General features: G+C 43.0%; 1 protein-coding gene across 13 annotated transcripts in view; it reads right to left on the bottom strand.

The window, feature by feature from the left end:
* EFCAB6 (EF-hand calcium binding domain 6) overlaps positions 1 to 25379 on the bottom strand; it is a 218053-nt gene that overhangs the window by 187198 nt on the left and 5476 nt on the right. For 8 of the 13 annotated variants that reach the window (XR_016020436.1, XM_088796050.1, XM_074326517.2 and 5 more), the window contains exons 3-6: positions 23862 to 23959; positions 14309 to 14457; positions 8078 to 8289; positions 3349 to 3437 (exon numbers count right to left, since the gene is read on the bottom strand). Coding sequence is in view for 11 of the 13 variants with exons in the window: in XM_088796050.1 (XP_088652176.1) it covers positions 3349 to 3437; positions 8078 to 8289; positions 14309 to 14457; positions 23862 to 23959 (548 nt within the window). In the remaining 2 variants the exon portion in view is untranslated. The other 5 variants (XM_088796052.1, XM_088796053.1, XM_088796051.1 and 2 more) reach the window with 5 other exon arrangements.

Genomic DNA, 25379 nt, shown 5'->3' with positions numbered 1-25379 from the left:
AGTTCGACCACCACAAATTCAGGGAATTTGAGCTGCAACTCTGTCAATGTCCTAAGATTCAGCCCAACTCTAATGACCTGATAATTCAGTGACCGCAAAGGCTGCCTGTTATTTTTATACAAGTCAGTATGAAGAAAGTATACAAGTTCTAGTTGAAAGGTAACCTTGAACACCACATGCAAAGGTGCCAGCTATTTCTCCCTTTTCAAATATTCTTTTACTAGTGGATGAGCATACGCTACAGCAGAAGAAGAAATGATTCCAGGAATTCCCACAGAAAAAGCTTTTATTCTTACAAATATAACATAGAATTCAAATATGGCAAATATTTTATTTCAGCACACGGAAGAGATTATTCCACTGTCTTATACCTTTCATTGTCACTGTTGACACAGCAGAGTCAGTCTAACTGTCACTCCTCTGAAGTCAATTCAGTCTTTTTTCTCACTGTTTTTAACATTTTCTCTTTGATTTTATGTTCTGCAGTTTCACTGTGATATGTCTAGGCATTTCATATGATAGGCATTTCTTTTTATTATCTGGCTTGAGATTCTCAGCTGTTATCTTTTCAAATATTGTCTCTGCCTTACTCTTTCTCTCATATATCTGAAAATTCTGTAAGAAGTATATTTGGCCTTTTCTTCCCATCTTCTACGTGTCTCATTTCTGCCGTCTGTATTTTGTATCTGTCGTTCTGTGCTGCTTTCTGGATAATTTCTTCAGATCTATTTTCCACTCCACAAATGCTCTTTTCAGTTGTGTTTAACCCACTATTTTCTCACATCCAATGAATTTTATAACTACAATTATATCTTTTAGTCCCAGAAGTTTCATTTTTTACTTCTTCCAATCTTTATTATTATCTCCTCTTGTTTTGTATTCATATATTGAATCCATTCTTTCATTTCTTTAAACACATTAAAATACTACTTTTAGATTCTGCAACTGACAGATCTAATATTCTACTAGACATTGTTTCTATTGGTTTGCAGTCTTCATTGTTTCTTCATGTGTTTTCAAGATTTTTTTTGTGGTCAGATATTACTTGGTCATTTATCTGTGGAAATTCTGTAAGGGCTAGGTTGAATATTTATTCCTCACAGAAGGACATACCCAGTCCAGGACCAGCTTTAAGTAAATTCCTAGCCTGGACTTTTTGAACCACACAGGTAGCATTATTTCGGGCATAGACTTGCATGTAAATCAACTTGGAATTACATACAATATTTTTCCTCTATTCACCCAATGCTAATGTCAAAACAGGTAGGTTTCCTTGTTGTGTCCTTTGTGATGCAGGTTTATACTTGTAACTTATCCTTACTGAAGGCATAGATGTCCCAACTTTAGATGTATTGGGCTTCTGTTAGGTTCCTCCACCTTGGGCAGACCCTCTAGGCTTTGTCTCTTGTCCCCTTCACTCCAAATAGCCAACAAAACTGACACACAAATTCACCAGGATTTGGTCAATGCCCTCAAGGCACTAGTTGGCTTTTCAGAATGCTCACTTCTCTGTATTCCAATGTTCACTTCATGTGTGGTCTCTGGGGATTACTTACTTTCTTACCAGCTCAGTAATGTATTAAAATATTGTATCTTTTAGCCAGCATTTTAGTAGTTTCCAGTGGGAGTGCGGTTCATGGATATATCCTACCATATTACTACAAAGAGACGTCTCCATTCACTATAATGCTTCATCTTCAACAATAAAGAGAATTTAGCTTCAAATTTAGGAATCTTTCAAATTTAGTATAAATACATAGCCTTTTATGTTTAAGTAACTTATGATCCTTTTCATCTCAAATTATTAGACTGATGTTTCACAATTTGAAAAAAAGAAAGAGAGAGAAAGAACTCTCCTGCTTTCAGTTTTTCCAGTTGTGTAGTTTTTTCAACAAAGAATGTTCAAATTAGGTTAGTGTCCACGAAAAAACCTTATCTCCCAAATGGGGGTGATTTTAGGTCAAGAACATGACTATGCCATCTATAAAACAAGTCATTCTTTTGAATGAGCCTGGAAATCATCTTAGGCCACCACTTACTAAGCATGAACTAAACAGAGCATAACGAAATCCCACACCATGGAGGGTACAATATTTTGTCAGTCTTGTTGGCACTGCTACACTAGTTTATTTTTAACTGTGGTAAAAAAAAACACATAAGATAAATTTTACCATCTTGACCATTTTTAACGTACAGTTCAGCAATGTTAAGTACATTCACATCGTTGTGCAACAGAACTCAAGAATTTTCTCATCTTACAAAACTGAAACTATATCCTTTGAATAGCAGCTCCCCGGTTCCCCCTTCTCCTGCCTCACTAATTCTTACATCTAAGCTGCATCCATGATGGATTCAATCATGAAAGCTTTAATACTAAAATTTGCCAATATTTCAGGACCAAATTTAATTATTATAATTGTTTACGCAATTCCTGAGAAAATGAGGCTTATTCATTTAGAGTAGATAATCTAAATGAATAATTTTTTACTAAAACAATATTTCCTACATTATACACTAGAATGAAAAAACTTTATAGCTGACAGAGAGTTAAAGGTAATACTTTAACACTCTCATTTCACAGATAAAGCAAATGAGCCCTGTGATTATGCTAAAGTTATGAAATACAAAAGACCTCATACAAAGATCTTTTTTTTTAATATTTAATTTCTAGCTCCCAAAAAATCATCACTTTCCTATGAAAGACATTTAAAATGTGTAAAACTGAACCAATTTTATTTCGGCATCTTAGTATTTTTACTTCAAAATTAAAATTCATTACATCCAAATCTGAAATACATTGCATCTAAAATGTTAGTCTAATTTTAACTCGCTGTTTCCATTTTTAATACAGTATTATTTCTCTTATTCTGAACTATATCCTGTATAGATGTTAGACTCTTAACTGAATAAACTTTTGATTCAGGATTAACTTTATTAAATGCTATAGGGACAAGGGGTGGCCGGTGTCTCAGGTGGTGGGAGCTCCGTGCTCCTAACACCGAGGTCCCCGGTTCGAGTCCCACAGGGGCCAGTGAGCTGCGCCCTCTACAGCTAGATTTGTGAACAACAGCTCTCCCTGGAGCTGGGCTGCGTGGGCTGCCAGTCGGTGACCGACCTGGTAGAGTGCAGCCGGGTAGAGTGCAATGCCCATTATACCAACATGGGACAGTGAGCTGCGTGCTGCACAACTAGACTGAGAACAACAATGGCTTGACTCGGAGTTTGGGGGAGATCTATAGGGACAAGCTCTACGAACACATCTTCCATTTACAGCTGTTGACACGATTAGCTCCAATGACCTTGAGCCCTATATTTCACATTTTCATATAAGGCAGAAAAAAAACTTACCTCTTTATAACATTTATATTTAGGTCAATTCCACCAAATCTGGACAGGAATTCAAGGTATGGGACGGCACCAGAACTGGTGAGGGGGATCTAGACTCAAACGAGAAGAATGAGAGCCTGTTAGAGATTCAGAACCAAGCGGTGGACAGCACAGGTTTTGTGACGTGAGGTAGGCTGGGCATTCTAGCGAACACCGCTACTTAGTCCATGTGCCTTCTCGGCAAACCAAGTACAAACAGCTCAATACCATCTACGCTCAGTTAGGAATCCACAAGTTGTCTACAAAATTATCTAAAATCGAAAACATAAAGTAAAACTAGTAGAACTGTATCTACTATAGAGAGATAGTTCCCAAGAGGCTGAGGCCCGGACCATTTTATCCTCTGAGTGTCATGTAAACTTTCTGCACACTCATATACTTTTAAGGTAGAAAAAAGTCACTTTAAAATTTAAAATTCTATGAAGGACATTATTGGGTCAAGTGAGTCAATATAGTCTCTAGATTAAATAAAATTATGTTTTCAACGTTTAATTTAATGAAGTTGATAACTGTACTGTGATTATGTAACAGTGTTTATTCTTAGGAAATACACATAAGTATTTAGAAGTAAAGAACTATAATATAAGCAACATCCCCTCAAATGGCTCAGGAAAAGTATCATGTATACATTGTTTGTGTATATCGTGTACAGTATTGTTTGCATACACACATGTATACACAACAGAAGATCACAGGGAAGGAAATGAGGTTAAATGCTCACAACTGGCAAAGCCGGGTGAAGAGTACACGGTATTATTTACGCCATACAGGTAACTGCTTGTACTAGTCTTATTCTTATAACATTTCAGGGGGTTTGAAATTATTTCTAAATAAAGTCAACTTTTTTAAAAAGTGAACATAAGTATTTCCCCCAAAAAGGAGTATGAACTAAAATTAAGATAAATATATAATCAATATAAGTATATTTTATTAAGCTTTATGCAAATACACAAAGGACAGTTTCCCATATGGCCGAATGTCTCCCAAGTCCACACAGGCAAGTTTGATATTTACTAAGCCCTTGAAGTCCCAGTGTGGTTATCTCGGTCTTCCCAAAGCACAAATGTCTTTACTATTGAAAACATGTATTAATATAAGTAGGAAATGGGACCGGCCAGAGGAAGGTTGAGTCCTTTTCCTGGAAAGGACACCCAGGACTTCTACTTCTGACAGGGCATTTTTCAGGAGACATAATTTTGGGTAGACACTGCAAAGCTTCCCTAATCTACAGAAGAAGGGCAAGGACAGATTAAGTGTGTAGATGCCCTCACGGCTTGGGCAGTGAGAAGAGCACTGCCCAAAGGAAGCGGGAAAGAAACACTGGCAGAGCTCCTGGTCCAGACATGGGCACAGGCACCACTCTTGGTTTTCACATTGAGTGAAGCAGCCTGAAAACCCCCTGCTGAGGGTGTTGACATTTTCCACAGTCCACAGGGCAGAGGTGTAACCTCCCTGCACAGCACTGTCATTAAATGCCAGACATCTCTGTGACTCCAGAGCCCAAGTTCATGTCACCACACTAACCACCCAGCATGTAAAAAAAAAATTAAAAAAATCCATCAACCTATTGAAGTTTTTGTCACATTCATCTTGTTATTTATGGTCTAAAGCAAATTGTATATGGCAGATACATGTTAATGACCAGTCTCCCAAAGTTAAGCCCCTTAGACGCCAAAGGAGCTAGTCCAAAAGGGGGAGCTCTGCTAAAAACATTCAATATTTGTGATTGTGGCAAAAACATTTAAGAATCAAAACCGTCCATAGATGAATCGCTGGAAGCAAATCCTTAGACTGGGGCTAGGGAGGGGAGGGTAATTTTTAAGTCAACAACCATCATGTTGACAAGAATCTTCAAAGACTTCTCTTTCCTCACCTGCCACAACCACTGGGACCACGCAGAGCTTGGTTGTCCTTCCCTGGAATCTATTTACCAATTCAACTTCTTCAAAAATTTGTATATTAATATTCAGAGACGGAGGCCACATTTTAAAAAAATTAGTGAAAACTAAGGTACAGGCCCTGAGCAATTATCAAAATACTCTCACATTCAAACGTGCCTGACCTGGTTCTTGAAATAAAATTAAAGCTAAAGCAAATTCACTATAACGGGAAAATTCTTTTCTAATTTTAAGGGGGCAAGTCTCGTGAACTATTTTACCAGTTTTATGCATTTCTAGTCAGGCTTACATTGCCTATTGGAAAAGAAAGTTTGTATCACCACATGGATTAGTCATTAAAAGATCTAGAAAAAGTCACACATGGTGTGAACGCGAGGGAATGGGAAGAGAATCTTGCCCTGCCCCTCATTCACAATGAACTTGGCCTTCTGTTCACTGCACCACACTCCAGCCTCCTTGGTTTACACACGGATCACAGGGTCCTAGAAAAACGTGCCTGTCACTTACGGTAGATGACCAGGACCTGTTTTTTAAAAATCTTTGAAATTCTCAATTCTCGATGACTTCTTTTAAAAACAGATGTAGCTTTTAAAAACGGATACACATTTAACATTTACTGTACTTTTCCTCTTCCTGCATAGCTGATAAACTTGGGAAGATTGTCAAAATTTTAAATTAACATTAGATCATGAATATAGGGAGACATTAGTAAGAAATAATATTTTAACTCTCCATGTGGTATAAAGTATCAGTTAAATCGAGCTTAGGAGAAAACTGACGCACTGTTTGTAAGGACAAATGTTCTTTAAAAGCAAAGAACATTACCATATGACACAGCAATTCCACTCCTAGGTATGTACCCAAGAGAACGGAAAACATATGTCCACACAAAAACTTGTACAGGAATTTTCATAAAAGCACTGATCACAAAAGCCAAAAAATGGAAACAACCCAAAAGTCCATCAACTGATGGTAAACAAAAGGTGGCAATGGAATTTTATTCAGCTATAAAAAAGAACAAATTATTGATTCACGCTACAACATCGATGGACCTTGAAAGCATTTGGCTAACTGAAGGAAGCCCAGACACAATGTATCATATATTGTATTATTCCATTTACATGAAATGTCCAGAATAAGCAAACCTATTGTGACATCATGTAGACGAATGGCGTCAGGAAGAAGGGGGGAGGGATAAGAAGTAACTGCTAAAGAACACGTTGTTTCTTTCTGGGCTGATGAAACGTTCGGGAAGTAGATAGTGGTGATGCTTGCACTACTCTGTGAATATGTTAAAAACCACTAACTGGTACATTTTTAAATGGTGAATTTCATGATATGTAAATTATATCTTAATAAAGTTTCATTTAAAACGTAGATACAATCAAGAGTGGCATGTGAAATATCAATATGTACCATTCGTGCAATTTTGGACGTGAATAAAGAGAAAACATTTTTTTAAAAGGAAGAAAAGAAGCTCTTCATCTTTCTTCCCCCTCCCTTCTTCCTGTCTGTTCCCTAACAATTCAGTCCGAAAGTCCTTAGACGGGCAGAGAAAAACTACGTCTGCAGTGTTGGGGGAGCCGCGGTAGTCCCGCACGTGCAGAGTGGGGCGTGCGGGTGCTGGAGACTGGACATGAGTCACACGCCAGGGAGACCAGTCAAATATGTAAATATACTAAGAATAATAGAAGCCAAGTTTCTCACTATGCGAAAAGGTAGTTATAAATATGAAAAGTGAGAACACTAGAATGAACCCTGAGGTGTTGGAACAGAATTGGCAGTATTGGTGTGAACTTATGGTTTTCAATATGTAGAAAAATTGATATAGAAATAAATGTAGATGTAAATGCATGTACATATGGAGGGAGTGTATCCCCTAGAGCTAAATACCCCCTCCTCCCAGAAGCCTACCCGGACTACCACACCTCATTTTTAGGGAGCACTCCCTCCTCTAATTCCCACACCACCCAGTAATTATGCCTGTCTTAGCACCTATCAACACTTGCAGAGATCTCAAGCAGGACTGGGGTCCTCTCATGGGCATCCAGCGTCTGACTGCTCTGCATTGGGTCAAGCACACAGTAAGTTCTCAATAACCATTTGAAGCAAGAACAAATGCAAAATACAGCCGGCCCCTGACTTACAATGGTTCAACTTAGGATTTTTCAGCTTTACGATGCTGCAAAAGCAATATGCATTCAGTAGACTGCACTTTGAATTTTGATCTTTTTCCCTGGCTAGTGATACCCTCTCTCCTGATGCTGGGCAGTGGCCACAGCCCCCACTCTCCTGTGCGACCATGAGGGTAAACAACTGATACTCTACAGCATCTTCACTGTGTTGGAGGGTTTGCCCAGCCGCAGGCTAATGAAGCGTCTGAGCACGTTTAAGGCAGGCCAGGTGGGTTAAGCTACGATGTTCAGTAGGTCAGGTGCATGAAATGCATTTCGACTTAAGATGTTTTCAATTAACAATGGGTTTATCTGGATGTAACTTCATCATAAGTCAAGGAGCATCTGCACTAAGTTCCAAAATGTAAGTTAACCAAATACTTCATACGTTGGAAGCCTTCTTTAAAAAACTAAAAGGACTGTAACAGCGCTTCGTGCAAACTATGACCCCAGTGCATAGCGATCATCCCAAATCTGCCAGAATGTAACGAAGGGGACTGTGAAAACTGAAACCTGAACTGCTCACTTGGGACGAGGGAAAGGTTGGGGCCACATGCCCGGGTCCCCACGCCCTCCTCTCCCTGGTCAGTTTCCTCTAAGCTGCTCTACGGACCGTACCTGGGCCAGCACATCGCGGAACTGTTCTCGCGTGAGAGGCAGCAGGAAAGTGCTGACAACTCTTCGCAGTTCACTCTTGGACACTGTCAGGCTGTGATTGGCATCGAGCAGCTCAAAGGCTTTTTTCAACTCATCCCCTTTATCGGTCATTCTTTGAAATAAAATCCGTTTAACGTCGAAGAAGGACAGTATTGGATTTGCAAAAGCTGCGGCTGCACAAGAGAAACAGCTATGGATTAAACGTGCTTAGCACTCGGACACGAAAACCGTTTCACTGGGTACCAGGACCAAGCAAACTTCTGAAACAGTAGGTCTATTGCAGCCAGGTTTACACATCTAGTCATTGGGTAACTTGCGATGGCAAATCTGCCCCCGTTTTTTTTTCCCCTCTGAAATTTGATCAATGCAAAATGGCAGTAATAACGTTAGAAAGAAAAAACAAGGCAAAGATAATCTTCCCTATAAAGGACATATGTCACTACGAGTGAAAAATAAGGATATTAAAATAAAATTTTGTTAAGAATCAATATCATTTCAAATCAATCTTTAAAATATCATATTCACTTTGCATCTCTTGCCAATTTTTGAGGGAAAAACATGTAATTCTTAAATCTAGATCATTTCCCTTTCAAAGACAAGGAGAAAATGAGACTAGGATAGATACTACAGGTAATGGAAGAATGTTCGGAGTGCGCTGAGCTTTCAGGGGGACTGCCCTTTCTGGGAGGAAAAGGATTGTGTCCCAGCTGCCGTGCGTTAGGTCCCAGGGTCCCCGTGTCACCGAAGGAGAGCTATAATAATACAGCCTTCCTCCCCTCTGCCTAAGATGAAAACTGCCAGAGCTAAGTAGCTACAGCAACTACAAATCAACGGACGGTGCCAATCAGAACCACGAGCAGGAAGACGTGATTACTGTATTCGGATAGTTTATAGCCTCCTGGGGAAAGAGGAGGCTAAGAAGAATGGTCGCTGGTAAATCTCTCGCATTTATTTATGACATTGCGAAGGCTTGGTGACCATAGCTGATTTAGCAGCTCTGTCTTACACTGTAAATTCCGGATGTGTGTTAAATGTCTCTAACATTGCCTCCTCTTTTATAAACTCACTCACAAGCAGGAGCTAGGGAAGGAGGAGAATTTCTCATCACGCTGTTGAACCTTCCCAGTCTGAGCTGAGGGCAGCGATGGCTTTGGCCTTGGGGTAACAGACTCAAAGCCAGGCTCTCAGGGCGCCCGCCACCTTGGGCCACCCAGCCTGAGCTGTCTTGTTGGAGTCACACTGCCGTGGCCACCTGCCGCATCTGCCACATCCTACCCTCCCGAGCAGCAGCAGGGCAGGGCCTGGGGGCCACTTCCTTCCTGGCCCTCAGCGGTGCTCCCCTTCCCTGCTCGCTCACTGAGGGCCCAGCACACGCAAGGCATCTGATGGGGGCTGGGGAAGCCTCTCACTCACGAGGCCCCAGCTGCCTGGAGGGGGAGCAGTCACCCGTAACCAAGTACACTGGAGGCCCGGAACAGGGGCTGCCTGTGGCCGCTGGCAGGATGGAAGGTCTCAGGAAAAGCTTCTTAGAGGAAAGGGGTGACATGCCAACTGCACCATGGTGCTCCCGAGAGCAAGAGGGGCTGGCAGTGCGGCTGCTGCAGAGGGCAGCCAGCCCAGGCGGAGGGACGGCGAGGGGACAGGCAGAGCAGACATGCGCCAAGAGAGGAGCCTGCAAAGGCCGGCAGGCGCCAAACCACGGGCGGTCGGTCCTCTGGCTTTGTGCTCTGGGGACAGGCTGCCACAGAGGGCTTTGCATCCAGAGAACGACACAGCCCTGTGTTCATTCTTAAACTACACCCTGGTGCCATGTGGGGGAGGAACAGCAAGGGGAGCAGAGCGGTGGCGTGAGACGTTGGGTAATCACAGCCCGTGCAGGCAAGTGATAAAGGAGGTGTTGCTCATGCAATGGTCATGGAGTGAAAAGTAGGGGTGAATCAGAGATGTGCAAATGGACAGGTGAGAGTCTACAGAACCTTCTGATTTGGTGCACAGGGTGGGGAGGGGAAAAGGGAAGTTTTGTATCTGGCACGGGAGGCTGGGTGTAGGGGTGACAGCCTCCACTGAGAAAGAGAATATGGGAAGGCATCAGGTATTCTCCAAGATGGCCACCAGAAGGTCCCTGCCACACGTGCTTTTCTTGTGACGCCATGTTAACACCCCTCCCATCTAAAGGCGGGGTATGTGCGCCTTCCCCTTGAGTCTGGGAGGGCCTGTGACTAGGGCAGAATTGATGCCATGATTTCCAAGACGAGGTCACAAAAGGCATGACAAGCATCCTCTCGATGGTCACACCAGCCGTGAGGAAGCCAAGAAGCCCCCGGAGAGGCCACGTGTGGGTGTCCTGGTCAGACGCTCCCCTGGGAGAGGGCAGGCGTGGAGAAGAGGATTGGGCAGAGGGCCTGAGGCAGGAGAAGGGGCTCGAGTCGCCCAAGACTTTTAAGGATCTCAGAAGTGCAGGGCTCAGTCCACGCTTCCCTCTCCATTTCTGACTGTCACTTGAGGTCTCAGAAGCGGCCGCTTCAGTCCACGTGGAGGGGCTGCATGAGTCAGTATCAGCTGTAAACACTATTGGCCCTCTCCCCACCCGGCCTGGAAATCCTCTGCCTGACCCCAGTGGGTCACAGAGGGACCCCTTGTGAGTTTATGTTTCTGTCTTGAAATCTTTTCTCAGACTTTTCATGTACGTTTGAGTTGCTTTCCAAGAAGCCCCATCTTCACAATCAATAATTCTAATTTAAAAGTATCAGAAAATACTCATCTGAAACTATTTGAAAATCCTTGAAGGAAAACCTTTTATTTCACGTGCCCTCTGCAACTTCTGAGATTTAACATGAAAGCAGTAACCAAATTTTGCATAACCTGCTAGTGGGAGTACAAATTGATATAATCTTTCTGGAGGGCAATTTGACAAAATTTTCTACATCCATCTAGGATATAGAAAGTCACAACAGACTGTCACTCTCACCCTAACAATGAGAAAAAAATGAGATAAGCTTCAAAAGATGGGTTAAAAACCATGAGAGAACTGGGGATGCAAAGAAATTAAATTCCGGAAAGGACCAGCCACTCCTCAGAGAAGAAAGACCCATGACCCCTTTCACCCTGGCAGCGCCCCAGGCCGCGAGCAAATCCCTCTGTGCAGGAGTGAAGACCACCGACCCTCAGGCCGGCTGCGATGGGCTCGCGTGCCGATAGCCCTGGTCACACGGCAAGTCTGCGCCCGGCTGCTAGTGCCCTCACACATGCGCAGAAGTCGCGCCCCAAAGTTGGGGGTGACGCACAGAGCTGTGATATGCCCGAGGCACCCAGGGTCTTCCGCAGTGTGGGGCTGCAGCCCCCCGAAGGCTGGGCACAGAGGGGAAGAACCGAGGCTCTGATGCCGGGGGCAGGGCAGGGCAGCGAGCTGGGGGCCGCGCTGGAGGACAGAGAACTCCCCCGGAACCCCTCCAAAACCGGCAGGTGGGCTGTAAAGCGGAGGGCTCCCAGGAGGCCAAGCTGGCCGCCGGGCTGTGGAACAGAGACCTCCGGAGTTTCAGCAGGACTCAGGCGTCATGATCTGCTAAAAGCAGGCATCTGAACCCGGTCGTCACCGAGCGCTAATGCGGCTGCAACCAAGTCCAGACACAGCTCAACTCAGAGACTCAACTGAGTCAGCCCGTCTCACTAGAAGGAGAAGAAGGGGCACTCCTTTTGTCGGTGGTGAATATTAGCTACTTCTGTCTCTACTGTTTTTCACACAGATGTCTGGTCTTAAAGCTTTTAAAAATTGCAAGACAAGTGAAATAAGAAAAGGTGATCTAATCAAGAGCAAAAACAGTCATTAGCAGACCCACAGTGAGCACAGAGGCAGAAATGATAAGGTATTTGAACTAAGAACGATAAATATATTAACGAGATTACAAGAAAAAGTGACATGCTGAACATAGGGGGGATTCCAACAGAGAAATGGAAACTATTTTTTAAAAGCACATGAACAAGTCAGACATTAAAAATACAATATTCATTTGATTTGCTTAGCAGCAGACTATAGATACAGGGCAGAAGAAAGGATTAGTGAATACAAAATCAGAGCAATAGAAATTATTCAAATTGAAACAAACAAAAGCAAAAATCATTTTAAAAGGAAATAGGGTGTCTAATATCTGTGGCTGTGGCTCACAGGTTCACGTTCACCTCAGGATGTGATTTAATGTATGAGTTACACAAGTACATCTCTATGTGTATATGTGTGCATGCATGAAAGAGAGGCCAAACAATGGTGACCACCTTTGGAGAAGAAAATGATGCTGGAAGACGCCGTATGTACACATATAACTTTTTAATTTAAGAAAAATATTATTTGGCACATTAAAAAATACCATCAATAAAAGTAAAAAGCAAATGGCAAATTAAAAAAGACACTGATGGCACATAAGGCAGATAAAGGATTAACATCTTTAAAACAAAGGGAGTTCGTACAAATCACTAAAAAGACCAACTCACAGTAGATAAATGGGCAAAGGATATGAAAAGGCAGATTACGAAAGAAAGAAACCTGATAAACTTGAGAATCAAAGTTAATATTACTATGAAAGAAATGCAAATTAAAATCACAATATTGCTTTGGGATTTCAAACAGACAAGCTGTAAAGGATCACATTCTGTGTTAGGATGCTTAGAAATAAGCACCTTTACATCTTACCTGTGGGGCTGTACAAGTACAAGCTTCCCAAAGGGCCGTCACCAAGAGCCTAAAGAGCAGGAATGCCCTCTAATCCAGCAAACCCGCTTCTCTGCACTATCAGAACGTTAGTTCAAGTGAGAAATATCCCAAGAATGTCACAGACATGGCTATTAGACTGGAACAGATTTATTACTGATGATAAATTTTTGCGTTGGAAATCACTAGCTAAGCCCGCCCCCTTTCCCTTAGAAACTGAAACCCTGAGATGTGGGTAGACACGTGGCCGTGGGCAGTGATGTCCGCCTTCCTCAGGCCCCCTAGTGGGTGGGTATGACCACGGGATTAAAGTCTCACCAGTTGTAAGTAAGCACGGGTGCTGAATGTGACTTCTGACTAGAACGCCTGTCCTCCACTCGCAAGGCAAAATCCAACGTCCCCTTTCACTGTGTCCTTCTGGTTCACAGGGGTGTGTGCTCACAGTGCTCTGTCCCTGCGTCTTATGGCATTTGTCTCTATCCACTGGGATTCCTGATCTCCCTCTCTAGATGGGGAGCTCCCCCAGGGCAGGCCCTTCTACGGGACCCAGCTCTTTATCTTCAGTACCTGCGACAGTTCTTGTCACATATTAGGGCTCATAAAAGGTTTGAGAAGGAAGGAAGGAGGGAGGGAGGGAGGGAGGGAGGGAGGGAGGGAAGGAAGGAAGGAAGGAAGGAAGGAAGGAAGGAAGGAAGGAAGGAAGGAAGGAAGGAAGGGGCAAGTGAATGAACAAATGAAATTACGTCAAATTGTATGGCTTTGAAACTGAGTGAGTGATCCAAAGGAGTTGAAAACTTACATCCACACAAAAACCTGTACGCAAATATAGCAGCTTCATTCATAATTTCCAAGATGTGAGAGCAACCAAGAGGCCCTTCAGCAGTGGACAGATGAATAAACTGTGGTGCACACATACAAGAGAACATCATTTAGAGATAAAAAGAAATGAACTGTCACACCATGAAAAGACATGAAGGAGCCTTAAGTGCATAGATTGCTAAGTGAAGGAAGCCAATCTGAACAGGCTGCATACTGTATGATTCCAACTGTACGACATTCTGGAAAAGGCAAAACTCTGGAGATAGGAAAAAGATCAGTGGTTGCCAGGGGTTGGGGGAGGGAGAGATGAACAGGCAGAGCTCAGAGGGTTTTCAGGGCAGCGAAACTATTAGCACGCTGTTGTAAGGGTGGACACGTGTACTTATTCATTTATCAAACCCAGAGAATGTACAGCACAAAGGGTGAACTCTGCTAGAAACTGGAGACTTCAATTAACAGTGACGTATCAATAATGGCTCATCAATCATAACAAACGCACCTCACTAATCAAGGGGTATTAATAATATAGGGAAACTAGGGGTGAGAAGTAAAGGGGTGTATGGGAACTTTCTTGCACTTTAGCTCAATTTTTCTGTAAACCTAAAAGTACTCAAAAAATAATATACATACGTGATATCTACTGCTAGTATTACTTGTTCATGAATACTCACTTGAAGAAGAAGGTCTGAACACGTTTTGGAAAGCATTTCTTGAATAGACTCTACATGGTGAAGAATGTGGTCTTAAATTTGTGAATTTCTGTGTGTGAGGAGATGAAGTCGGACAATCGGGTATAATCGCTCTTTTGTACGTTAAATCCCTGTGATATGAAAGAGAACAGATTACATTATCTTCAAGCACACATTACAAACGTGGCCAACCTCCTATCTATTTAGTTTCTGAAAGGACAGCCGGAGACTATTAAAATGCTGCTAGTCATGACCTTCTTTCCAGTGTTTCAAAGACTATTCTTAAAGTGAACACCAAATTGTGATTGCAGACGCCTTGTTTTTAGCAGATCCAATAATCTTCAAAAGTGGGAAAATAGAGAAGCTTTGGGATAAGAAAAGCCACCTGCATCTTGACTACCATGCACTCATTTCTTTGGTGGGCAATAGGGGCAGAGTCTGACTTCTCTGAGCTCTCTGGAAATGCCTCACTGTACATCCAACACACAGTCAGAGGCAGAGCTGGGGACAGCGCTAGAGACGATGGGGGGGGGGGGCAGGGTGAAAAGGTGAAGGCATGGAGAAGTACAAATTGGTAGTTACAAAACAGTCATGGGGATGTAAAGTAAAGCACAGGGAAGATAGTCAATAATATGGTAATAACTATGTATAGTGCCGGGTGGGTACTAGACTAGTCAGGGGGATCACTTCTTAAATGATATGAATGTCTAACCACTATGCTGTACACCTGAAATTCACATAAAATATTATTGAATGTCAAAATAAATATATAAATAAAGTGTAAAAAAAAGATGGTAGAGTGAGGACCTCTGAAAATCCTCTCTTCCATAACAGCATTGAGAACACTGGCGAAAGTGTCACAATCAACTGTTTCAGAACTCTGGAATTTAATCAAAAGTTTGCAGCAATCTAGGGAGCATTTATTCATGAAAGATAGAAAGTTTTGTGGCATTTTAACTTCCTCTGTTCCCATCTCCTCCCGCCCCCAAATCTGCAGGAGCCTGTGATCACAGCGCAAACCCTAAGAGCCGCTGGAAGGAAAAGAGGGGGCTGAACTCCTTCAAAAGTCCATTACCAGAAAATTTTCATTATTTGACCTACCTGATGGTTTCCTGAAAGACCCCACTCACCAGTCTGTCTTTATTTGAACTAATTCAGGGCTTGCCCAGGAAGAACAGGCTATCTCGTCAAAAGGCATTTATTGAAAAAGTCAGGGCAATTGTTGCTTAAAATCTTAGGTGCCTGAGCAGGCAGATAACAGGTAGAGTAAATAATAGACTAACTAAAAAGCTTAAAGGAAAAATCTAGGCAATGAGTTGTCCCTCGGGGCTTTGAGAAGCTCCCACACATTCCTGGGAATCTAGACGGCCACTCACATACATAGGGCTGTGAGCCTCTCCAGGGCTAAGTGTTTGCTCAGGAAAAACCTGCGAAGCCCTAAGCTCTCACTTCTGGCTGCCTTGGACAGGCTCTGGTCAAAGCCTCAAGCAGGAAGTGAAAGCTCAGGTAGAATTGTAAACTGCCTGGCTGAGTGCTGGAGGAAAGCTCCCACACACACAAAGAGCCCCTAAGCAAAGATCGAAAGACTACTGTTTCCTGGCATCTAAGGAAATCTCTGTCCTATCATGAGGCGACCAGTGAGCTAACCAATCAGAGACTTCACTGGCCGTACATGACAAAGAATACAGACTTTACAAAGTTAGTTTAGAAAAGTCACTAAACAAACAAAATGTGGAAAGAGAATATGATTTCAAGAATTGCCACATTATTAAAATGTCTAATTTTCAACAAAAGATTTATGATATACAAAAAAGAAAGAAAAGAAAAAAGTATGGCCCATACATACTTAGCTTCAGAAACCATGCAAGCAAGAAAAGAATGAAATGAAATATTTAAAGTGTCAAAAGGAAAAAAAGAAGAGAAAAACCTAGAATTCTGTACCCAGCAAAATTATCCTTCAAACGGATAAAACACTTTATCAGACAAACAAAAATTGAGGGAATTTGTCACCAGCAGTCCTGCTTGCAAGAAATTTTGTTAAAATAAATTCTTTAGAAAGAAGGAAAAATTATATAGGTCAAAACCTCAGATCTATATGAAGGAAGGAAGAGCATTAGTGAAAGAATGAAGATAAACATATATGTACCTAATAATATAGCCCCCAATACACATGAAGCAAAAACTGACAAAACTGAAAACACGTACTTTAACAATAATAGCTGGAAACTTCAAGACCCACTTTGAATAATGGATAGACCAACTCGACAGAAGATCCACAAGTAAATAGAAGACTTGAACAACACTATAAACTAACTAGACCTAACAGACATCTAAAGAACAGTGTACCTAACAATGGTAGAATACACATTCTGCTCAAGTGCACATGGAACATCCTCCAGGATGGATTATAAGTTAAGAGATAAAACAAATCTCAATAAATTTAAAAGGACTAAAATTATCAATACGTGTTCTCCAACTACACTAAAATGAAATTAGAAATCCATAACAGAAAAAAATTGGGTAATTCACAAATACGTGGAAATTAAACAACACACTCCTCACTAACCAATGGTAAAAAAAAAAATCACAAGATAAATTAGCAAATACTTTCAGATAAATAAAAATACAGCCACAACACACCAAAACTTATGGGATGCAGATAAACATTGCTTAGATGGACATTTATAGCTATTAATACCTATATTAAGAAAGAAAAAAATCTCAAATTAATAAGCTAACCATCTTCCTTTAGAAAGAAAAGTATAAAAATAAGAGTACATTAAACCCAAGTAGAATGAAGGAACTAATAAAGATTAAAGCAGAAATAAATGAAATTGATAATAGAAAACCAACAAAATAAAAAGTTGGTTCTTTGAAAACATCGGCAAAACTGACAAATTTGGGGGCAGATGGGTGGCTCGGTTGGTTAGAACACGAGCTCTGGGCAACAGGGCTGCCAGTTCGATTCCCACCTGGACCAGCGAGCTGCGCCCTCCACAACTAGAATGAAGTCAATGAGCTGCCGCTCAGCTCCCGGGTGGCCAGATGGCTCAGTTGGTTGCAGCGCGGCTCTCAACCAAAAGGTTGCCAGTTTGACTCCTCGACTCCCGCAAGGGATGGTGGGCTGTGTCCCCTGCAACTAGCAACGGCAACTGGACCTGGAGCTGAGCTGCGCCCTCCACAACTAAGATTGAAAGAACAACTTGACTTGGACAAGTCCTGGAAGTACACACTGTTCCCCAATTTAAAAAAAAAAAAAAAAGCGGACAAAATTTTAACTAGATTGACCAAGAAAAAATGAGAAATACTCAAATTATTTAAATCAGGAATGAAAGAGAGGGCATTACTACTGACTTTACAAAAACAAAAACGATTATAAGGGAATACTAATTGTATGCCAACAAATTAGATAACTTACATGCAATGGAAAAATTCTTAGAAAGACACAAGCTACTGAAACTGACTAAAGAAGAAAAAAATCTGAATAGATCTACAACAAGCAAAGAGATTGAATTTGTAATAAAAAAAAAAAAAACTTACTGCAAAAAAGCACAGGACCAGATGGATTCACTGGTGAATTGTAACAAACATTTAAAAACGAATAATGAAAAACAATTCTTTCAAAAACTAAAAGAGAAAGGAATGCTTCCCAACACATTCTATGAGGTCAGCATTATCCTTGTACCAAACCAGACAAAGACATCAGAAGAAAAGAAAGCTAAAAACCAATATTCCTTATGAATATAGGAAAAATCCTCAACAAGATACTAACAAACTGAATTCAGCAATACAGAATAGGAATTAGACAGCATGACGAAGTGGGATTGATACCAGGAAGGCAAGGGTGATTGAACATACAAAAATCAGTCAACGTTACATTAATAGAATCAAGAAAAAACATATATCATCTCAATGGCTGTAGAAAAAGCATTTAACAAAATCCTACAACCTTTTATGATAAAAACACTCAACAAACTAGGAATCGAAAGGAACTTCCTTGACCCAACAAAGGGCATCAATAAAAAACCAACAGCTAACATCACATTTAATGGTAAAACAAAAGCTTTCCCCCTAAGATCAGAAACAAGATGAGGATGTCTGCTCTCACCAGTTTTATTCAACGTTATACGAAAGGTTCTAGCCAGAGCAATTAGGCAAGAAAAAGAAACACAAAGGTATCCAATTGGAGACTAACAAGTAAAATTATCTCCATTTGCCAATAACATGATTTTGTATACAGAAAATCCTAAGAAAAAGCACACACACACACACACACACACACGAATAAACAACTTCAGTAAGGTTGCAGGATACAAGAGCAACATATAAAAATCAATTGTATTTCTATATACCTGCAATGAATAATCTGAAAATAAAATTAAGAGAACAATTCCATTTGAAATAGGAAGTCAGGTTACCAGCAGCAAGTGAGGACGGTGGGAACGTTTCAGGATTAAGGAAAGAGGATAGAGAATGCAATGGTTGTCTAGAAGAGAAGGCAAGTGGGAGCGTGGGCAAGACAGAGTGACTGCCACGGAGTTTCAAGAAGCTTGAGAAAGGTCAGAGACAAGAAACTCATGAAGAAGTTTAAGGAGGAAAAAAAGTTCATCTAATTCAACTGGCATTTACTGGGGACTTACACGAGCCAGAAAACGTGCTTACGACTTATTGTCACCTGTCATTTAACCATGTCCGTGCCTAATCGCTTTTTGCTCTTCCCATTTCCGAGGTGAGGAAACTGATGAGCAGAGCGGGCAAGCAGCCTGCCCGGGATGACACAACTCCTACGCCCAGAGTTGGGTCCAGGAGGGGAGCTCTCCCCAGGTACCCAGTTCACCTGGTTGGCAATGGGCAAGGCTTCCCTGCTGCTTTTTACAAAATTAATAACTGGCTCCTTGAGGGCGGTGAGAAGTCTCTGGCTACACGGATGGTTAGGGACACGCGTGTCCTGCCTCAGCCCTCTCTGCGGGGAGGACCTGCTGCAGCCACTTTCCTTGTTGCAGTTACTGCTGCTGCAAAGAACCGCTTTCTTTATTTTATCCATAAATTCACTTCCTAATAACAATCAGGCATGCCAGGGCTTTGGCCTCGTGCCTTATTACACCACCTGAGGAGTGAGATAATCACCCAGAAATGTACTGCCTGTTGTGCATTTTATTACTTGAATACAAAGCGGTTCAATGCAAGAAACACTTAGGTGAAGACAGCATGAAAAAAAAATAATAATCATGGAAAGTAATTCCTCCCACTGCTACCGAGGACCCTGCAGGGAATAATGCTCTTCCAGTGGGAGAAGGGCTGGCTGACCTGTTGGGTCTTCTCCAGTTCTATGTCTACCAACCGCAGGATCATAAAAGCCAGTGAGACTTCAGTTCCAATACGAAGATCCCAAAGAGCCACATCGGGGGCCTATTTGGGTGTTCGACCCATGATCCCTGGTGTAAGCCTTTTCCAAGCAACCACGCTCTCTCACCGGTTTATTCTTCAGCAAACACTGCAGGCCACACATTGACGAGGGTGGAGGAACAGAAAAAGAAGCATGACCCACCCGACCCTCCAGCAGCTCTCCATCTAACTCGGGATTTAAAGAAGCTGGCGGCACGTTTTCAAACAACAGGAAGGAGGTGTCCAAGCAGCATCTCCACCACACGGATGCAGCCTGTGGAGATTCCGCGACACCGGCCTTGCTGGAGCTGACGAGCATGCACTGAATCAGCCAATCTCGGGAGTCAGAGGAAAGACTTTTCCCAACAGATGTCATCGCCAGTTCATCTCAAGAGGGAAAGAGCTAATCCATTTGTAGATTCCTCAAGCAGAAATAACGTGGATCTTTATTGTTATTAATGCCATTATTTTTCTAAATGCGTGTATTTTCCATTTTTCAAAATGAGTGCTAAAAGGCTGTTGAAGCGGACAAGTAGCTTTAAAACAGTGGTTCTCAGAATGTGGTCTGGGAACCAGTAACCTCAGCATCACTGGGGAACTTTTTAGAAATGCAAATCCTCAGGCCCCACCCAGACCAACCAATCAGAAACCCTGGAGGTGGGGGCCCAGCCATCCGTGTATTAAGAAGCAGAGCTCACTAAGGTAGAAAAACCTGAAGTTGATTTATAAGTGCAAGTCCACGGTTTTTAAGGACGCTCAGGTGTCAGGATCCCTGCAAATGTTACATTTAAGTGATGCTACCATAATAGGTTCACCTGGCCATCACTGAGCACCTCCTTCCTGGCCATTGGTTAGTCGGCAACCTTGTGACAACCTTGTGAGTCAATAGATACCTTTATCCATATTTTCAGAGGTGGCGAAATTAAACCCCAGAAAGGAAAGTCATGAAGCCAAGATCCAAACTCGCCTAAATTTACCATATTTTGCCATGTATAATGCACACTTCTTTGCCCAAAGCTGTGAGGGAAAAATAAGGACGCGCCTTATACATGGGTAGTACTAAGTCCATACATATATAAATGTTTTTAATTCTTTTATTTATGCTTATGAGTTAAAAGTGTAACTCTAGAAATCAATAACGATAACCGTATGCAAAATAACCTGGAATACGATAATCGATTCTGTTGAACTTACGATGAACTTGCAATGATGAAGAGTTCTTGGTCTTCTATGAGGTGTAAACATCGTAAATTTGTTACCTGTACATAAAATTTCTTGTACCTGGTATCTAGTTCTTGTGTTTTGTAATTATTTGTTACATAAAATTTCTTGTACCATAATATGTTAAAAAATAAATGCTAAAATTCTTTTATAATACAAAAAACACGTACCTAAATGTAAACGAATAAAAATTTGAATTAAAAAGTTAAAGCGAAAGATTTTTTTTCCCTGCAAGTTTAGGCTAGAAACTTGGGAGTGCATTATACACAGCAAAATACGGTAATCCTAGGCTTTTTGCCCAATTGTGCCAGGAGTGTGTATGTGTGAGTGATTTGTGTGCATTCTCATATAAACACATAGTTAACTATGAAGTTCGCATATATTGATAGAGTAATAAGAAAATCTGTCAATCCTCAAGAACGGATACCTTGCATTTGCAAAACAGTCTAACAATTCTGCAACCTACTCAAAAGAACACATGGAATATTAAAAACAAGTCATCTATACACGAGTAAATAGCTAATCAAATATTGGGGCTCTGGGGTTCATGCCACTAATGCTGGAAGCCCAGTCCTGCCTCCCCTACCCCAGCCTCATATTCCCTTAATATCTCAGAACTGTCTTGCAATCCTAGTCTACCGTTCCAAACATAGAAATTAGAAAAATGCAAGTTGATTTACAAATATATTCCAAATGATAGGGTATCATAAAAAACAATTCAGCCAGTCATCTGAATTCAATTTAGTAGAAAAATTCATGTTTATAAGCTGACCTTTATGCGGCACTCGGCTTATCAACACGTAGCCTCACACGTCTGACCACAGCTTTCCTCCACCAAGGGTCTCCCTGCCTCAGGCTCTCCTCAAATCCCCACACAGGCTGTCACTTCCTCCCAAACCTCATTTTAATAAACCTTCTCTTGCAGCATAAATTTCAAGTCTATCCACACACAAGACACACACACACACTCTGAAATCAAACTCAAAATATAACACAAACATCTCAAGTTTATATACTTTAATGGAGTCGTATCTCGCTATTATAAATGATAAACTAGAAAGACTATGTCAAAACAAAATGTGTTTAGGGCAATGCTATGAGAAAAGGTACACTGAGGTAAACACGACTATAATGCTATAAAAACCTATTTGCACAGGTGGACAGGAGCTAGAAGATGGCACAAAAATAGCTACGTTGGGATGATGGGAACACTGACTCTTTTTATTTTAAACTTTAATAAGCATAGCACAGCGCGAGCTATAACATGCTGACCAGGCAGCACATAACTGGCTCCTACCCGCCTGTCCCTTCCCATCTTGTCACTCTCCCCACCTTGCTCCCATGGCTCCCCCTGCCTGATGCTTCCCCCACCCCTCACCTGGCTAACTTCCCCCCTTCAGCTCCAGGCATGAGGCTCACCTCCTTGGAGACGGCTCCCTGGTCACCCTGCCCACAGCCTCCCTGCAGAGGCTCTCATCACAGCCTGCCCCTCCCCTGCACTGCATTTACCACAACCAGTTACTATACTTTTAGTTGGGAAATTAGAAACTTGATGGTAGGCCCATGAAATGAAAGTGTTTTTACACTCCTGTACGCGCAGCCCAAGAGTGCCCAGCACATAACTGGCACTCCAAAAGTATTTATCAAATGAATGACGGATTTGCACAGCCGTCATTCAACAGCACTCCCCTCCCCCCACACAAACACACGTACACGTGCACACGCACACGCACACGTACACATGCACACACACACACACACACGTGCACACACAGCCTTCCACTCCTGGATCTTGTTTAGGGTCAGTGCTAACCCTAACCATCCAAGGCAGAAGTCTCAGCAGCATCCATGATTTGTCACTCTTATCCCCTATACTGAGAACTAGTGACTCAGTCAGGAAGGGTTTCTTAATTAATACCCACGACCCCTCAGATGGTCGTGCGGCCGTCCTCCCTGCTAGACCACTGACTGATTCGTGAGAGCAGGGACCACATCTGCTTACGGTGGTCCATAAACATAACGCATGCTGAGTTTAACTGAACTGAGTCTTGTGTTTTGTGATCATTGTATCAGCCTGAATGCCTTGCTGCCCCAGAATATGGCTCCTAGAGAAAAAGCTTATCTTGTTTGGTCTGCAATGGGCTTTCTCTAGCATGGCCACAAAAATCTAATTTTAGAAAGTGTCTCAGAATTTCACTCTCACCTCATGAACATTTTCAGATTCACCACCACCCCTAAAGTGATGACAGATATGGCAATAGACAACGGGAAAACAGGTTGTGTCAGAAAAACTGACGACACGTCGGCTGTCAAACAGTTGTTCCCTTCTCAAATACTGTTTGACTGGCGGCCTTTTGAGAGGGACGAGCTGCACGCCATTGGGCTCTCCTCGCCCCTGTTAGCAGACAAGGAGCCTGCCACACATCCTGTTCAGAGGGCAGCCACGAGGCCCTGGCAAGCCCTCCAAGCTGGGAAAGGAGAGTCAGGAAGGTTCCCTGTGGGTAAGGGAAAGCTTTGCTGCTGCCGCCCCCTACAGCAGGAGCTGCGAAACGCAGCCATGAGAACACCTGCCCGGGCTGATGCAGGTTCTAGGCTCCAGGGCTGGCAAGGACTGCCTGCTGGCTGGAACGTGCTGAGTACCAAATGAAGGACGTCCAACTTTAGAATGAAGAAACCGATGCTTGCGGATGTGATGAATATGTAAGTTCCTAGACAACTGTGGCACAAAACTCAGCATTCAGCACGTGCTGGTGGTGGAAATGACTGACTGACACCACGTGACAGAAGTGGTAACACAGTCCCTATCAGCGTTTAAAGCACCTTCCTCTTGAGGCCTTCCCAGCATACCACACGAGCAGACGCCATGAACGTGACGCCACCTTCTGCCCCGTCGGCAGACACAGGCATTCGGGAAAGAGAAGCGTCTCACCTGGCCTTGGAACTGCCTGGTTTGGTGCTGTTGCCATTTGTTTCGGTGCTATTTTGTTTCATTTCCTTCAAGATAAACGATTTCTGAATTTGCATATTCTGAAAAATAAGAGAGCAATGGGGTTAGCACAGATTGGCAGACAGATTTCTTTATTTAGCTTATCAAGCCACAGGAACGGAGCCTTTGGGCCTAAGATAAGCAAGTGGTTTTGCCAGCTACTGAACTGTGTCCAAAACCTCAGGCTGGTCCTCTGCGTGAAATTCCCACTAAATTTTAGGTTTCCCAGGTAATTGATGTCAACACTATCTGAGCACCAGTCCTCTTCCCATCTCTATCACACACACACCACACATGCACACACATCACATACGTACACAGCACCACACACCACACACACACGCGCGCGCACACACACCACACACGCGCGCGCACACACACACCACACACACGCGCGCACACACACACACACACACACCCTTACTGCAGGCCCCTCTATTTTCCTCACATCAGCCCGAATAATCACTTGTAAATGCTGATCTCCTCATGTTACTTCCTTGCTTTACAAATTCCAGTTGCTTCCTATTGCCCTTAGAATAAGGCCCACAGTCCTGCACTGCGTCCCAAGGCCCTGCAGGCCGGGCCCACGCCTCCTTCCCCGGCTTCTCCAGGCCTCACCACATGGTCCTTGCGAATCCCTCAGGGCAGCTTTCCCACACGCTGCAGCCCTCTGCCTACACCACTCGTGGTCCTCTGCACTCTGCCTAATGAATTCCAACCTGTCCCAAAGGTCGGCGGTTCTCAAACTTGAGTGTCCATCAGAATCAGCTGCAGGGCTTGCTGGACACCAGCTGCTGGGCCCTCGCGCCCCGTCCTGACTCCAGAGCTGGATCCTGGTGGGGGTGGGGCCGAGAATGTGCCTTGCTGACAAGTTCCCAGGTGGGGCTGATGCCGAGAACCACTACCACAGACCTCGGTTCACATGTCTCATCCTCAGGGAGCCTTCCCCAACACCCCCACTCGAGGTGGGCCCCCATTACACACTTCCACAAGGCCCTCTGTTGTCCCTCATAGCCCTCAGCCCAGTTTGTAACAATGTATCCATGTGTGCGAGAGCTCAATTAGTGCTGTCCCCTGCCTCCCCAGACCCCCGGCCAGGGACTAGTTCAGGTGTTCAAGCTTACTGAGTGAAAAGAATTTGCTGCCCCTCCTGAACCTTGTCAGTGAGGGTAGAAACCCCTGCTTTTGGCCTCCACCTTTCTTTCTACACAGTCAGCAAGTGCTGTCAATTTCACTTGGAGAGACTGCCTCTTAAAACTAGTCCTTCTGCTCTCTCTCCTTCATGGCACTGCCCTGTTCATCCGCACGTGTCTGAATTAAGAAGCAGCCCCTTAAATCGCTTCTAGGGCCAACTTCTCTCTCTGCTCCACCCTCTGTTGCCAGGATTAATCTTCCTAAGGCACAGACACAGTTCTGCTACTCCCGGGCTGAGAGACAGGCAATGCACATCCACACGTGTTA

This window comes from Rhinolophus sinicus, chromosome 1, assembly GCF_057876585.1.
Source record: "Rhinolophus sinicus isolate RSI-liver-muscle chromosome 1, RSI-T2T, whole genome shotgun sequence".
Taxonomy (NCBI): domain Eukaryota; kingdom Metazoa; phylum Chordata; class Mammalia; order Chiroptera; family Rhinolophidae; genus Rhinolophus; species Rhinolophus sinicus.
This window is presented reverse-complemented; position numbering and strand designations above follow the sequence as displayed.